Source organism: Phodopus roborovskii, unplaced genomic scaffold, assembly GCF_943737965.1.
Source record: "Phodopus roborovskii unplaced genomic scaffold, PHOROB, whole genome shotgun sequence".
In the NCBI taxonomy this organism is placed as follows: Eukaryota; Metazoa; Chordata; class Mammalia; order Rodentia; family Cricetidae; genus Phodopus; species Phodopus roborovskii.
Genome location: NW_026126470.1, coordinates 1,372,308 through 1,388,524, shown reverse-complemented (window position 1 = coordinate 1,388,524; position 16,217 = coordinate 1,372,308). Strand labels below are relative to the sequence as shown.

The 16,217-nt window shown below is 37.5% G+C and overlaps 1 protein-coding gene across 1 annotated transcript in view; it reads right to left on the bottom strand.

Annotated features, from left to right (window-relative positions):
• Positions 1–2,186: 2,186 nt before the first annotated feature.
• The window catches only part of Tomm70 (translocase of outer mitochondrial membrane 70), a 33,665-nt gene continuing 19,634 nt past the window's right edge, over positions 2,187–16,217 (bottom strand). The window contains exons 6-12 of the mRNA XM_051191700.1: positions 13,548–13,755; positions 11,736–11,870; positions 10,584–10,691; positions 9,520–9,636; positions 6,847–6,944; positions 5,007–5,129; positions 2,187–2,641 (exon numbers count right to left, since the gene is read on the bottom strand). Coding sequence (XP_051047657.1) covers positions 2,488–2,641; positions 5,007–5,129; positions 6,847–6,944; positions 9,520–9,636; positions 10,584–10,691; positions 11,736–11,870; positions 13,548–13,755 — 943 coding nt within the window. The 3' untranslated portion in view covers positions 2,187–2,487. The remainder of the gene's footprint in view (positions 2,642–5,006; positions 5,130–6,846; positions 6,945–9,519; positions 9,637–10,583; positions 10,692–11,735; positions 11,871–13,547; positions 13,756–16,217) is intronic.

The following is a 16,217-nucleotide window of genomic DNA, read 5'->3' as shown; positions in this document are numbered from 1 at the left end:
GTATTATTTGAAGAACAAAACATTGTGCGTTTTCATGAAGGTCAATGATTATTTGTATGTGTTTAGTTATTTTGTCTGCACGCACAGCATGCATCTAAGCTCCTGGAACTAGAGTTACAGGCAGTTTGTGAGCTGCCACATGGATGTAGTCCTTGAACCAAATGTCACTGGCCCTCCCTTATTTCATTTTGAAGTTTGTCCTTTCTCCATTGTATATAGAAACTACCAAACCCAAAGTCACGAAGACTATCTATTCAGTTCCTCTGACACCTATGGCTTTAGCTTACACTCGCAAGTTCCCTCCATGGTTGAGAACCATGATTAAACTTCCTTGTGGAAACAATATGAAGAACGGAGCCCCCCATTTAGCAGATGTTTTCTAGGCTGCTTCTTCCAATGTAAGAAACAGATTAAGGACAAAAAGGGGGTTCTTCAACTACTGTTCTCCATAGAGCTTTGTTCACTGTTAAAGGGATGAATAGTCTCAGGACACCAATAAAAACTTGTATATGCCCATCTCCAAACTTAGTCTGAACCAACAAGAAACTAAGAAAAAAAGGGTATTAATAAATTAACAAACTACCTATCTTTCTGTTACAAGAATAGATAGAAAAGCTTGAATGTAGTATTTATTTTGTGACTTTACATGTGAAGCCATTTACAAAAGAAAAGATACAGACAGATGCAGCTTTTAGTGCAGTTTCAAATATGTTCACAACAGGCAAAAAAGTTTGTGAATATTTGGAATGACAGTACTGTATGGCACATGCTTCATTATTTCCTACCCAGCCCCAAGAAATAAGGGAGCAGAGTAGAAAACGTCAGTATTAATATAAACACAGCCATGCAAATTAAAAAAACAAAAAAAACCAAACAAAGAAAAAAACCCCAAAACTTTAAGCAAAGAGGTCACATTCAGAGATGTAGGATATTTCTGTATTTAGAGTTATCATCACTGGAGAATTATTTCAGAACAAAATGAAAAGCTCCCCAACTTTCCAATATCCCAACTATATTAACTGCCCCTACTGAAATCAGCTACATGCTTACCAATATTGTCCAAAGACAAACTTTGTAAGAAGAGTCATTTCTAATAGTTTCTAAAAGACAGGATGTGTAGACAAAATCATTTTGGTTTCAGTGGGATAAAGCACCCTTTAAAATAAGAGTGTAAAAATGTTTCTTTACTCTCAACAATGTAAACTATAATTAGACTTCCTGTCCATATGTCTTAACAGACTTTTCATGTACATTTGTCATATTTTCATTTCATGTAAATAAAACTCTACCTGTCCTGGATCTTGGAAACAGACTCAAAAAGAACTGTGCCCCATAACACACACCAGAAAAATCCAGCATATAAATAAGCAAAAGGATCATCTGTGAAAGTGATGGAAACTACCTTAGTGATTCCAAAGAGAGGATGAGGTACAGATAGAAAAGAACAGAACAAAAGTAAAGTCAGCTAGCCGTCAGTATCCCTGGAGATGTGGACACCACCATCAGTCCTTAGAGGTAAAGGTTACCTCAGTAAAAACAGTACTCTATGTATTGGACATCTCTGAAAATACTGGCTCAAAATCCCTTCAAGTTAATACAGCCACAGCTAAATAAAGCACTAAACTCTTGTTTCAAAAGTATGCTCTGGCTCCAGGACTGACATCCTTTTTGAACCTTTACCATATTTCTGTAACTAGAAAATTTAAACTAATTACATATTCCTATATGTCATCACATGTACTCCATCTGTATGTGGGTTGTTCATATACAGCCACTTTCTTTAAAAAGCATACTATTAAATAGTACTTACTACAGAATAGCACGGGCAATTACATACACGTCTCTTTAATCTTACCTTGTCAGTCCCTCATTAATAGTCTTTCCGTACAAGTATCAATCAGAATATTTTGCTTCTGCATAATTTACTAAAGTACTACAGAATCAGAGGCACTGTGCATGCTGACAATAACTTAACGTCTTTCAATTTTACTGAAATCCACATTGAAACTTTTCATCCTTCAAAAAAATTAAAAAGGATTAATTGAATATAAAAGTCTATATTACAGCACTTACTATGTTAAAGACCAACCAATATACTATATAAAACACTCATATACAAACAGCTATAAAAACAAAATCATTCAGAACATAATCCCCACCCCAATATAAAAAAAAAAAAAAACAAATCAATAAATCAAAGTTTTTATTTGCATGGCCAATTACTGTTTGTATTCTACAAGTTTGTTTTAATATTCCTTTAACAGGGTTTAAGCTTTTGTTGCACAGGGAATAAAAGCTGCAAGACTGCAAACTCCTTCAACAGCCACGCCCATAGCCCCTAAACATGAGACAGAAGCAATGAATGACAACATCACAAAGGGAGTACTAAGTTCCACCATTCAACACAGTTCACCACAGTGTCTTCAGGGTTCAGTTGAAGAGGGGTAAACTTCCTTTAAAAAGAGTCAGTCTGCTTTCCCCTTGGTTTTATAATGTCGGTGGTTTTAATCCATATTTCTTTGCTACTTCTGTCTGGGCATGGGCAGCATCGCAAAGTGAATACAGGTGAGCCATCTCCATTTCTGACTTGGCCAGGTTGATAGCTTTGTTGAACATGTCAATGGCTTTCTCCATGTTTCCTCTAAAAAGCAAAATTTCAAAGATTCTGAACAAGCCCTTTTCAAGAACCAATAAAGTTTAATAGCTGTACTGCACGAAGCCTTCAACATAATAAACAAGAGTGTTTAGGATAGCACACTGAAAGCACCAATGAATTCTAACTATTCTTAAAAGTACTATCTTAGCCCAGTCTTGGTGGTGCACTCCCAGCACTTGGGAGGTAGTGGCAGGTGGATGTATGTGAGTTCGAGGCCAGCCTGGTCTATACAGGTGCCAGGACAGGCTCCAAAGCTACACAGAGAAATGCTGTCTTGGAAAACAATACAAGACCAACCAATCAAACAAAACCCAACAATCCTGCATTATCTTGTATCCTTTGTTTAAATACAGAGAGACTAGGACAATTAAGTTTATTATTTAAAAATTCTTCCTGGTTCCTAAACGTCTCCATGTTTTTTTCCACTGCAATGTGAGGCTTATGGCAACATCCTTTGAGAACACTAGTAGCCCTCAGAGGCCTGCCTCACCTTAGAGACACTTATTAACTCATCTCTTACCCCAAATCTCAAGTCTCTGAACCTGTATCCACTCATAGCTCAATCTCAGCTCCTGATCATAGTCACAAAGAGCCCCAGACTACTGTCCCTGCTTAACTCTGGTCAAACCTTTACCTTCTAGGAGCCACTTCCCACCTTCTCTTCTCAAAAGAATTAACCACTTTAGTCCCAATATTCTCCAGAGTTCTATTATCCCATATACACAAGCAGATGAATGTTCACACCATCTTACTAGTTCACTGATGATTATCTTTCAGTTCCCACAACTAATAAATGGAGAACATGCTATGGCTAACAAAGTTTACAACTTACATTTATGTGTACATGTGTGTGCTTCTACATATAAAAATCAAAGACAATACTATATAACTGTCAAATTGTAAGTACCCCTAAAAATAATCATTTTTAACTTCCTATAGCATATGGCTAACACAATTAACTATTTTATGAATTCATATGGGCTGTTTTTTCAATAGCTAGAAGATCTGCAAAATATTAGCAGAACCAGTAATGCCAATCATTTACTTTTAAGGTAGGGTTTACAATGAAATTTTTCTGAGACAAGATTTCTAGCCCAGCCTTACCCAAAACTCCCTTGTAGCTTAAGAAAACCCTGAACTTCTCTGCCCCTTCTGCACCAATCTCCAAGAGTTCTTTCAGAAGTTTGTCCCATGCCCAGTTGTAGTGCTGAGGAATCTACTCAGGGCCTCAGGCATGCTGGGCAAGCACTCTACCAACTAAGCTCTATCCCCAAAGGACTTCTAAGTACAATTTAACCATAAAGTTTCCTCAACCCCCATCCTCTGTCTATGACGAATACCTTAAATTAAATGTGTTTTTATATGCACTAATCTAAGTAGTATCCAGAACTTAAGTATAATTAGGAACCACTCTTCTGTCCTAGGAAAGCATTATTTTATTTGCAATAACAAATGAGTAATTAAGAAATGGTATTTATGTATACCTGCCATCAGAGGAACCACAAATTTCTTGTCAGTCTTTTGAAGAAACAAGAGCCACAGGAAGAGGAACTAATAGGAACTAAGAGGACTTACGCTGACTCTTGATAAGTAATAAAGGCAAGATTAGTCACATTGACATCACTGAAGTGTGAACTCAAGTCTGCCCTCACTAATGTCTCAATGTGACCTTGTTAGCCTGAGTATTAGTTTCTGTTCTTTAATTGTATACTGGGATCATTAAAGACAAGGGTTTGGGTCAACAGAACTGTGATATGGAAGATACTCAACTTCAATAGTTGGTCTAGGGAATGTACTAGAGGAAAATACCAGTATTAAGATGGTATAGTCCACTACATACATAGCTGTCAAGATGAAATGTATATCTTCAGCGCAACTCTAGGTAAATATTTACACAATACAAATTGTGGGAAATCAGAATTGAAAAAAAGTCCAACCAAACCAGACTTTTTATGAAAATTCAGAACGTGTTACAACTTGCCCAGTTTCTTGGCTGGTTGCGTCTGTATATATAGCAGGATCCAGAACTCTCGGCTTCCTGGCTATCCGTTTCTTGTTACTGACACAGATTAACCTATGTTTCAAGTGTTTCTAGTCTTCCCACAGGAACAATAAAAGTGAAAAAGGAAACCATTCACATAAAGACCTGGTCTCACTTTTTAAGGCACAAGCATGACAGTTTTTAAAACTTTCAATTTGGAAAAATTATGAAATGAGGCAAATCCACAAAAGTCAGGCAAGCTTTAAAAATTTAATGGATATCCACTGGTAACCAAATAAATGTAATAAGAACAAGCCCTAAAGTTTATGGTGCTTCATTACATTTCTAAGAAGAAACTCTAGAAATTACCTCTGCACTTCAATGGTTCCCATGGTTTCATATGCAAAATCACACTTGTTGTCAATTTCAATGGCTTTGCTGATGAGCTCCAAACCCTTATCCAAATCTTGCTTCCACTGAAGTTGAAGTAAACTGGAAATGCAAAAGGGGCAGTTATGAAGCCAGTATGTATATGATTTGGTATCTGCCCTCACTTGTAACTTGATTCCTAAGGAAAAGCAAAGACTAAAATGGAACACAACACCACACTGCAGGCTTTTGGTACAATGTCTGATGTTGAATTGCACAGCCACTGATTCATAAGGTAAATGTTCAGTCTTTTGCCTGTGTATTTCTAATAAAGAGACAACTGACTTTGTATGTAAATACCAAGAGCGACTTCCCTGCTTCCAAGCTCCACCGCCTACCTCTCTCCCTTCCACCCTTGTCCCAGAACCAGTTCCGACTGTAGAATGCAGCCCTGGTTTTAGCTCCTGTCTACAGGTCCCAGAAGAGTCTCTGTGTTAGGTCTCCTGTCTCCTAGCACTGGCTAACTTCCAGTGAACAGCTAGCCTGTAGTCTCAGCTGTGTTTGGTTCACTTCATGGAAAAAAAAAGTATGTAAGATATATTGTCCAAAAAATGCCCTGCAAAAATCAGGCTTCTCCCTTTACTGTAAGAATATAAATTATTTTATCCTTACCACTCCAAAAAAATTGTTATATTATTTCCAATTTATTGAATATATTGTAAATTCTAAATGATGTGATGCAATCATTTCAAGAGATTAAATGTATGAAATACTTATAGCCTTTACATTTTTTCCATTTATGTATACGTGTGTTTCTGTGAATGTATGACATATTTGTTCAAGTGCTAGTAGTGGCCAAAGGAGGGTGTTAGATCCCCTGGAGCTAGAGTTATAGGTGGCCTGACAACATGGATGTTGGGAACTCAACTTGGGAACACTCTGGAAAACAAGGACTGCTCTTAACCACTGAGCAATCTCTCTAGTTCCACCCAGCCTTAACTTTGTTATATTTTTCCCCCCCTTAAACTTCACCCAAAGATGTAGATCATAACAAATAATTACTGTAAGCTTTTTTTAATTGAGAAAGGGTCTTATTACTTCAGGTTGGCTTGAAACACAAGATCAGCTTTCTCAATATTTTAATCTTTACATAGCTTAATTTTCTGCATATCTATCTATCTATCTATCTATCTATCTATCTATCTATCTATCTATCTATCTATAATATTAGTTTTTCAGATGGCCACAATGGTACACACTTTAACCCCAGCACTTGCAAGGCAGAAGGAAGTGATCTTTATGCATCCAAAGTCAGCCAGGATTACATAATAAGACTGTCTCCAAACAAATGTGCATTCTTAAGAGTTTTCTACAGTTTTATAATTAAAATGACTAGTTTCACCTAATTAGCCATAGCAGAAATATTAACTTACAAAAATTTGAAAATTAAAATAAGAGATGTTTATATAAATGACACCATTAGGCTGTGTATCACAGAACAATCTATGATCAATGTTTTCAAATACTGTTTAATAAACTCTCCCCTTTTGGTTGGGGAGGTTGACAGAGATGTTAGACCCTCTCTCAGACAAGACACAAAGTGAGGGCTGACACCCAAATTGTCTTGTCATGTCTACTGTGGCAAGTGTGCGTCCACGCTCACATATGTACACATATCACATACTTATAAAGATTAAAACACCCCACATACTGTAAGAAATCAATCATTTCATTGATATATCTACTCTGAATCATTTCTGTAAGGTTAAAAGAAATATTCTATTACTGTGAAAGAAGTTTAATGCCTTACTGCAACAAATAGAACCAGAAAAATACATACCCTTTATGAACATAAGTTGTAGCATTATCTGGTTCCAAATCAATACATTTATCATACATTTCATCAGCTTTACCAAATTGTTGTTGATCTGTTAATGCCTATGTGAAGAGAAACTTCAGTTATATATAAATGTAACTGCTAACCTGAAAATTAAAAGTATACTGCTTATTATTAAAGCTCATTTATTTACCATCAATTTACTGCTTGAAATTAATTTAAGCCAGTTTAAATTTTATATCTTAATTACTCAAGTTTTGAAGTTGTATCTATTATAAATATGGGATCCTCTCTTTCCATGAGCAGTTAAATGAAATCATAGAGTTTGGGAAACTAAAGAATACAGAAGGTATTTTAATGACATCTATGTCATCACATTGCCCCCCCCCCCCGGGTCTAAATTTGTACTTATCAATTTACCATACTACTATTAAGGAACTAGTCTAAGGGCTAGACTAATTTCAAAGGGTGCTTTATAGATACATGAACTGTTCTAAGGTTTTCATGGATACCACAGAGTATCAAGGCTTTAACTCGGAGATGTACTAGCAGTATCTACACCCAAGCTTTGAGAGTTAGAACAAAAAACATACTGAATACCTTTTATAGAAGCTATGAAAACAAGTTTTAGAGTTATATGTATATACATATGTGTAAAGTACAGTAAAACCCTCAGTGAATTAATGCTAACGCAGCTGTGAAGAGACCTCCTACAAATGAAACTCACTGAAAAGGGGAAAGAGGAGCGGGCGATCTGGGGCCACACTGAAGAAGGTCCTCCTGGTGCTGGATCCACTACAGGGTCCTACCTTTCACAGAAATCTGTATCCAAAAAAGTCCTCAATTCTACGACAAAAGAGGTTACTGTCCACTCTATTACTTCAGAAATGTTCCTTTTAGTTTACCTTTACAGAGTGCGCGATTTTTTTTGGTTTTTGGTGTCCCTTCCACCCCCAAGACAGACGGTTTCTCTGTGTTGCCCTTCTGTTCTCTAACTCAGAGGTCTCCCTAGTACTGGGATTAAAGGTGTACCAGTACAACCGGGCTAATGCAGGCTTTTATAGTTAATTTGCATGTTATTTTTTTTTTTATAAAGAAATAGAAAGAACTAAGACTAAAGGAACAACTTCTAGGCTGTTTCATGTCCAAGGTTATCAGTTGGAAAAGCCCCACACAAATCAACCTTTTCACAGGCCTCTCTCCTTCAATAAACCCTCCAAAGTTTTATGAAATGTCATTAAATAAGATAAACTAGCCATTTTAAGATGGGATTAGGAAAAGAGCCTACAAAGAGAGCAGCTTTTTAATGTTTTCTATTTCTATGGTATTTATGAGGAACATCCTTAGGGATTTCCTTTGTTAATTAAGAAAAAAAGTTAGAAATCTGGGTATAATGACAAAGGCTCACAATCTCAGCACTTAAGAGGCTGAGTCAGGAAGACCCTGAGTTCAAGGACACCCTGGGTTGCATAGTAAGCTATTATCTCACTCACAAAAAGAAAAAAAAGAATACAGAAATGGCAAATTTCAACTAAACGGCAAAGGGAAGAGGGTCATTCACTAATACAGATGACTCAAAAAAATCAATGTTTTTAAGAATTTCAATCTAAAAGTTTGAAGAATTTTTAGAAAAGCTTTGTGGTTCATGCCTTTAAGCTCAGCACATAGCAGGCAGAGGGGATGGATCGCTATGAGTGTGAAGCCAGCCTGGTCTTTATAGTGAGTTCCAGAATAGCCAAAGCTACACAGCTTAAAAGGGGGAGAAAAAAGCGGGGGGGGGGAGAGTGGCCGGAGATGGCTCAGTGGTTAAAAGCCCAGGCCACTCTCTCCCAGAGAACACATCACCCACACAGTAGCTAACAACTGGGAATTCTGGCTGGGGGAGGGGTTACACAGTTCTCACTTTGGCAGCACATATATTAAATTAGGATATTCTAATAAAGATTAATATGTTCTCCGGTGCAAGGATGACAGGCAATTTTATTAAGTAAACAGCTCTGAAAATTACTTTATTAAGCAAGGTAACCTAAACTCAGAAAGACAAATATCACATGATCTCATGTGTACATCCAAAGCATTAAATTTTTGTGTCTATACATGGGTGTAAATGCAGGTACAGGTCATGAAACTAGTGTGTAAAAAGAGCTTCTAAGGGAGACAAGTGGGTACAGAATACATGTAACATAAAAGTAAAAAAGCAACAAAGAAGGCAGAAGGGAAGAGTGAGTGGAAGATTAAGAGAAAGAAATTAAGGTGCTGGAAAGAAACTTGTTACTTTGTATGCTAATTAGAGAATTTTAAAGCAACAAAAGAGAAAATAAGCAGATACAGTTTAGTTATATAACCATTTAAAGGGCTTTGATCAAGCAAAAAGACCCCCATACCATAGGTATTTTCCCTATCACTTAAGGGTGAGTTTTCTGAAGGAAATTACTTTTGCCAATCCAGCCCTACTAAAAAGCCTGAGAGAAATGCTTGCCCAGAGCTTCCAAACCTTCAGAGCTTAAGGCAGTTTCCAGACTGGATGTCTGTAGTAGTTCGGGACCATGCCATGGGCCTTAACAATCAAAGCAGAAACAGCATTGCCTACATCCACAGAAACTTCTATCAGGCTAGCACAATTCCCTACTGGGATCAAGTTTACAATTGCAGCTCTTAAGAAATATTTATACTTACCTGGGCATAAAGTGCATAGCCTTCAGCACACCTTGGAAATTTCTTTATGACTTCTTCAAAACCTTTCATAGCTGCCTGGACTTGTGAAGAGTTGTTTGCTGTATATGCCTGGCGATACTGTTTAAAAATCAGAACACTCCAGTCAAATAGCTAAAAAACACTTCTGGAATCTTAATATAGTATAAAAGACACAGAACATTACAAAAGCGTTTCTGGAATACCAGATGACTTGCTAACACAATTTGCATATCCAAAAAGATGCCAAGGAACAACTCAGGAGCAGAGAATCAAACAGGATGTCAGGACTGCAGGGCCACTATGTATTCTAAAGAAAGCAGAGGGACTCTCAAGCCTTGTGGTGGTCTGAATGAGAATGGTCCTCATCGGGTCATACATTTGAACACTCAGTCCTCAGCTTTTCTTGTGGGAGGGATTAGAAGGTGTGTCACTGGAGGTGGACTTTGAGGTTTCAAAAGCCCACTTGAGGCCCAGGTACTCTTCCTCCCATAGATCAGATGTAAGCGCTCAATGACTGTTCCAGCACCATGCCATACCCTTTTAAACTGCAGCATCCAAATAAATGCTTTCTTTTCTAAACTGCCTTGGTTATGGTGTGTTCATAGCAATAGAAAACTAAAAAGATGCTAACTAAGCATACAGATGGCATAATTTGATCTAGTTAATTTTCTGCAGTGCCAAAATTCAAAACAAGGACCTTACACATTAGGCCTTCACACAGCCTATCACCAAGCTGTATCCCATCTCCTGACTTTTTAATGTAACAAATTTTATTTTCATCTTAAACCTACAATATAAAAATTTAACGACACCCTTCACACTAGCTTATGGTAGAGCAGCAGCTCTGCAACACTAGCATGAGAAGCTGAGGACGGAGGGTTGTGAGTGGGAGGCCAGCTACAGACTGATTAACATACTTCACACATCTGTCCTCCCTGAAGTCACCATCTGAGAAAAACATAATTCTGTAGACAAGATGCTTACTTTGCTGAATACTACGAAATACAAATGGTGCTTATGAAATAACAACTGAAAATGGCACCTACCAATGCAAAACACTTCTGAGCTTGTGCCAGAGCAAACTTGGGTCTTAATTTAATACACGCATCAAAGTCTGCTACTGCTTCTTCAACTAGATCCAGTAGAATTTTCAGCTAGGGAAAGAATGCATAATTAAATGCAATAGAAACACAGGTTCAACATTTAAGTTGTATCACATTTCTCTATTTCTTTCCTGTTATCACAGTTAATGCTCAGCATTTATTAATTATGCAACATAAAATTACTTTGCAGGAAAAAGTCATGATTCTAAAATCTCAAAACTGGTATCTGTTTTAAAAATAAAACACAATAATCCAATTTTTTCACTGCAGTTTGGATAAAAAGTAAGAAATGCAAAAAACAAAACAAAACAGTGCCTCTGTGCTCAATTTCAAAGCAGGTCAGACTTTATATAATTACCATTCCATTAATTTCAAGACACTTAAAATAAAGATGGGAATGACAAGAATTTTTAAAGTGTTAGTTCAACACTGTGTGACACTTTTCAGAACCACTGGACAAAATTTCCCCTAGAAAGAGTGAAGTCAGGTACATGTGAATCCCAGTGCTCAGGCTGCTGAGGCAGGAGGACTGTGCACTTGCTCAGATGAGCTTGCACAAAAGCAGAGACTTAGATCTAAAATAAATAAACACTTTTAGTTGTTATAGAAATGGTTCCCCCTTTCTATTACCCTGTACTGTAAGATGCCATGTTAAGCAAATTAGACTAGGTGTAGTGTGGGTGTTTGGCTCCCTGGTTAGTGTTAGGTAGCTTACTACTCCAGCTCTAGTAGTTCTGACACCTGTCGCCTTCCTGGGAGATTGCACTCATGTGCACAAACCGCTACAGACACATACATGTCATTACAAAGAATCATTACAATGTTTACTAAGTCGGATTAGTGTTTACTCCCTGAAACCTATAAACTAGTACACCCAGTAAACTAGCTGATCTGACAAACCCTCATTTTCTTCTTCTTCTTCTTTTTTTTTTTTTTGGCCTTCCCATTCTTCCACAATACCAAAACTATAAAAAACGTTCAAGATGTAAGTAAATTAAAGCCAATCCAATCAGCAAAACACTTTTAAAACTTCAAGAAACCCTGAAAGTAGTTACCAGGTTATCAGGTCAGGATTCTAGCTGAGAGCAGACCTACCTGTCCTCGGTGATGATAAACATCGGAGTTCTGAGGGTCGATCTCCGCAGCCATGTTGAAATCCTGAGTAGACAGCATAGGTTGCTGCTGCTGCATGCACATAGTGCCTCTTTTGATGAGGGCATTTGCTCGAAGCTACACACCCAAAGTAAGAAAACGTTCCTGGTTAATTTAAAAATCCAATTTAGATTAAAAGGAAAAAAAAAATTACCTACAATGCCTACTATAAAGTTCACCCTTTTAAAGACCATGCACATTTGCTGGTACATTAACTAAACAGAAGACTGATCACTACAAATTTCAAAGCATTTATATTGCACCCAAAGAACACACAACACAAATCCTGCAGCCCAAATGCCTAGAAACCACTCACCTCTAGTCTATTTCCTCACGCTTATACATTTGGAATGTTTCACACACTATATGGCTTTTCTGGCTTTCATTTAGAATTGCCATTGGTGTGGCATGTATTAGCATTCCTTCTTATGGCACAGTAATAGTTAAGCATAGGTGACACTGGACATAAGGATTATATTTTATCTTTTGACTGTCATGACTAATACTGCTGTGAACATTCAGGTATACCTTAAATTCCCTGAAAGCAGCATTCATAAATTGCATGGCAACTATGAACAGGAATGAGGAGGTACCTCAACGAAGTTTAGGTTGACACTGTCCTAGTAGGTCACGGTGCTGGAACATTTTGTCATGTGGTCAGTGGTCATTTATAGAATATTCTTTTATGAGTTGCACAAATCTTTTGTACACTGGGTTAGGTTCCCTTTTTACTGTTGGGTTCGAAACTTTCATTCTTGATTTAAAAGCCTTTATCATACATATGAATGCTGCTTCCTGAATATTTTGCTCCATTCTCTGGAAAGTGTGTTCAGCTTCCTGATACTGTCCTTTCACGCATAGGCTTACCTTAAGCTACCTTTAACCTCAGTCACTCACGTACGGGCCACCATGCCCAACTCAAAAGTGGTTCTTCTCTCTTTTTACATTCATTGATTTACTCTGTGCATGCACACTCATATGCATGCATGAGCATCTGTCACATACTGTGTGGAAGTAAGAGGACAACTTGCATGAGGCCATCCTTTCTTCTATCACATGGACTCCAGGGATGGAACTCAACCTGTCAGCTTTGGCAGCAAGTTTACATACTCAGTCATCTTGCTGGCACCTTTTTCTTCTTTTAAGTTTTATTTTATTTAGGTGTCATATCTCAGAAACTCCTTCCTAATACAAGATAACAAATACTTATTCCTATGTTTTTTAGTTCTTAACGTTTAAGTGTCTGGTTCCTTTTGAATTAATTTTTATACATGACTTAGAATAGATATTATTGCTCCTTGCTATTAAAGCTGAAAGTCATGATCATAAACACAGGATTCTTCTTCAACCAATAATACATGTACTTTACTGCAGAATACATTAGATTTAGTAATTAGGAAATCAGCATAAAAAGAAATTCAGGAAAATTTTGTAGAGTAACTTCAATATGAAAATATAATTTCAAAAAGATTTTAACAATACTGTCAAGAGCATCATTCACTGTCACCACTATCCAAAGCAACAAAGGAGTACCAGTAATAATTGCTGTAGAAAACAGATGTCTTATTTTCTTACATGAAGATAAATACTACTCTTCAGATTCACTACACCAATATTAACAGATGTAGAGTCCTCAGAATCAAAACAGCCTTTCAGAGAACTGCTAGTAAAATGCTAAGGTATGGAGCAATGTAGCTGTAAAGGAAATCCGTTCATTTTCTAACTTTCCCCATGCACACACATGTCAAAATGTACCTTCACATTAGCTTCCTTCAAACTGATGACCTTATCTAAGTCAGGTTTGGCAGCATTGGCACTGCCAATAAGCAGGTAGAAGGTGGCTCGTAGTAGTAATGCTTCTGCCATGTATTTGCCTTGAGCATCTATTTCCTTTGAGCATTCACTTATGATTTTGTCATAGTTTTCTTCTTCCATATACTGTTTAGCTTTTAAATATCCAGAACTGAAAATGAAAGCAAACACAGGAAGTTAATTACTAAGGAAAGACCACATATGGCACTCTGAATTGTCTTCTTCTCCTATGTTAACCAGTAAATATGGGACTAGAGATTAAACTGACTAGGATTTCTCCACCAGCAGACTTTTCTTGATACCTTCAAGAAACAGTTTTCAAACTGAGGCAGCAGAATCCTTAGGCTAGTACCCTGATTCTAACATTAGGTAATGTGAGGTGAGCTAATGACAAAGAGGATACTCTTCTGTAATATGGATGAGGATCTTGCCTTACTTCCTGTCTGGGCATCATATTAATAGTGTGCTCAACACTTATTTAAGGGCTAAGAGAAGAACAAGGAAGGAAACAGACAATAACCAAGGTGAGAGGAGTGGGCAAACTTGTTTTGTACAGATCACTGTTTTGTGGAGGGAGGAGTGTGTAATGACTGAAGTATCTCAAAAGTAGATTTCTTGTTCCTCCTTAAAAAGTAGACCTAGAATTACTCAGGTCTCCAGATCTGTGAGGCAAGCACATCACAGAACCTCTAGAATGGCCTCTCAAAACACAGCATATTTAAAAAATACAACATTCCTCCTCTTCTCTTTTTCTGTGTGTGTGTGTGTGTGTGTGTGTGTATGTGTGTGTGTGTGTGTGTGTGTTTTGTTTTTCTAGACAGGGTTTCTCTGTGTATCCCTGGATGTCCTTGAACTCAGAGATCCACCTGCCTCTGCCTCCTGAGTGATGGGATTAAAGGTGTGCGCCACCACAGCCTGGGTACAACATTCGTGTTCTAAGATGAAGATTGCTACTGGCGATGCTTAATGAAGAGGTTTCTGACTAAAAAGTATATTACAAGACCATAAGACATTTGATTTGTGAAAGTTGAACATTAGCATGGTATGAAAAATGACATACTTTGGAAGTGGATACTTCAAATTTCTATCTTCCCTTGGACTAGAGACATGTGGTACAATACTGCGCAACAATGCGCAACAGGGGCAGCAAGCTACAGCTCACAATCACCCACAGGGTCACAAGGGTAAATGTGACAGCATACTATGTTGTTCAGTGGGTTACATAAAGTAAACACATATTTGACTTATCATAGTTTCAACTTACAATGTACTTATAGGAGTTTAGCCCCTCATAAGTTAAAGAACATCTGTATTAAAGAGCATTGTAAACTGAAGTACAGTTTCTCATTTCAGTTGTTATATTTGAGGTCAGTGGTTCTCAACCTGTGGGTTGGGCATTATGATTCCTAACTGCAGCAAAATTTGTTATGAGGTAGCAACAAAATAATTGCACGGTTGGGGCTCACCACAATATGAAGAACCACATTAAAGGGTTACAGCATTAGGAAGGTTGAGAATCACTGCTCTATATTGAGAAACTGGTGTGTGATTTACAAGAAAAATTTTATCAAATTCTTCTAACTTCACACTTACCATTATTCTCAATTTTGCTGCTTAGGTTACCAGGGTAAGAAAATAGGAGTGAGTATATTAAAATTAGATCAAACGTAAAAAGTTCACACTTACTGAAAACACGGTAATTCCATAGATCTCTAAACCTTAAAATAGTCCTATAAGCTAAGAGTTAGAAATACTAGTTTCATCAAAAACTAGTTGGGTCTCTGAGGCGAAGGCAGCCGCTCCAGTTGGGAGTGCTTGTGAGTTTATGATTCACAGCCTGTCAATCGTTCACCATGGCTCACAGAATGTGATTAACTTTGCTCTAGCTTTTATGGGATGAGGACTATTTGCTTAACAAAAGAGGACATTATCTGTATCACTGTTATTAAAGTTATATGACATCTGAAACTTATTTCCCAACTATGACTTTCTCAAAGATTGTGTGCCAACTAACATTTACACATCTTGGTGGAGAACTCAGTTCTCTTTTACTTACTATAGGAAACAGTATTTCTCCCCCTCCCACACACATTAATAAATACCCAGTTAGTAACTCTCAGGGAAGTTAGTCTGACTGAAAAACACAAGCACTGACAAATATGAATGAATAAGCAGGCTAGACGGCATACATATGACATCACAAGGTCTCCAGTCATAACGGCACTTGTCCTTTGATATTAGCTTTCTAGTTATCAAAGACAAGATGTCATTAGGAATGTCACTGTCCTGGACAAGTAGAAAAAAACTTAAGAGAAATTTATAGCATCCCTAAGCGTCCATCAGTATATAACTTAAGAGCTACCCTGAACTTAGACATTTGGTATTTGAGCTACATATTTAAGGTAGCACCTCTATTCAAATCACCTACCAACCATGACCCTTGACTTAAGGGGTATTTTCTTTTTCATTTTTGGTTTTTCAAGACAGGGTTTCTCTGTGGCTGTGGATGCTGTCCTGGAACTCACAGCACCCACCTCTGTCTCCCGAGTGCTGGGATCAAGGGTGTGTGCTTAAGGGGCATTTTCTTGATAACCTCACAATGACCATAAAAGC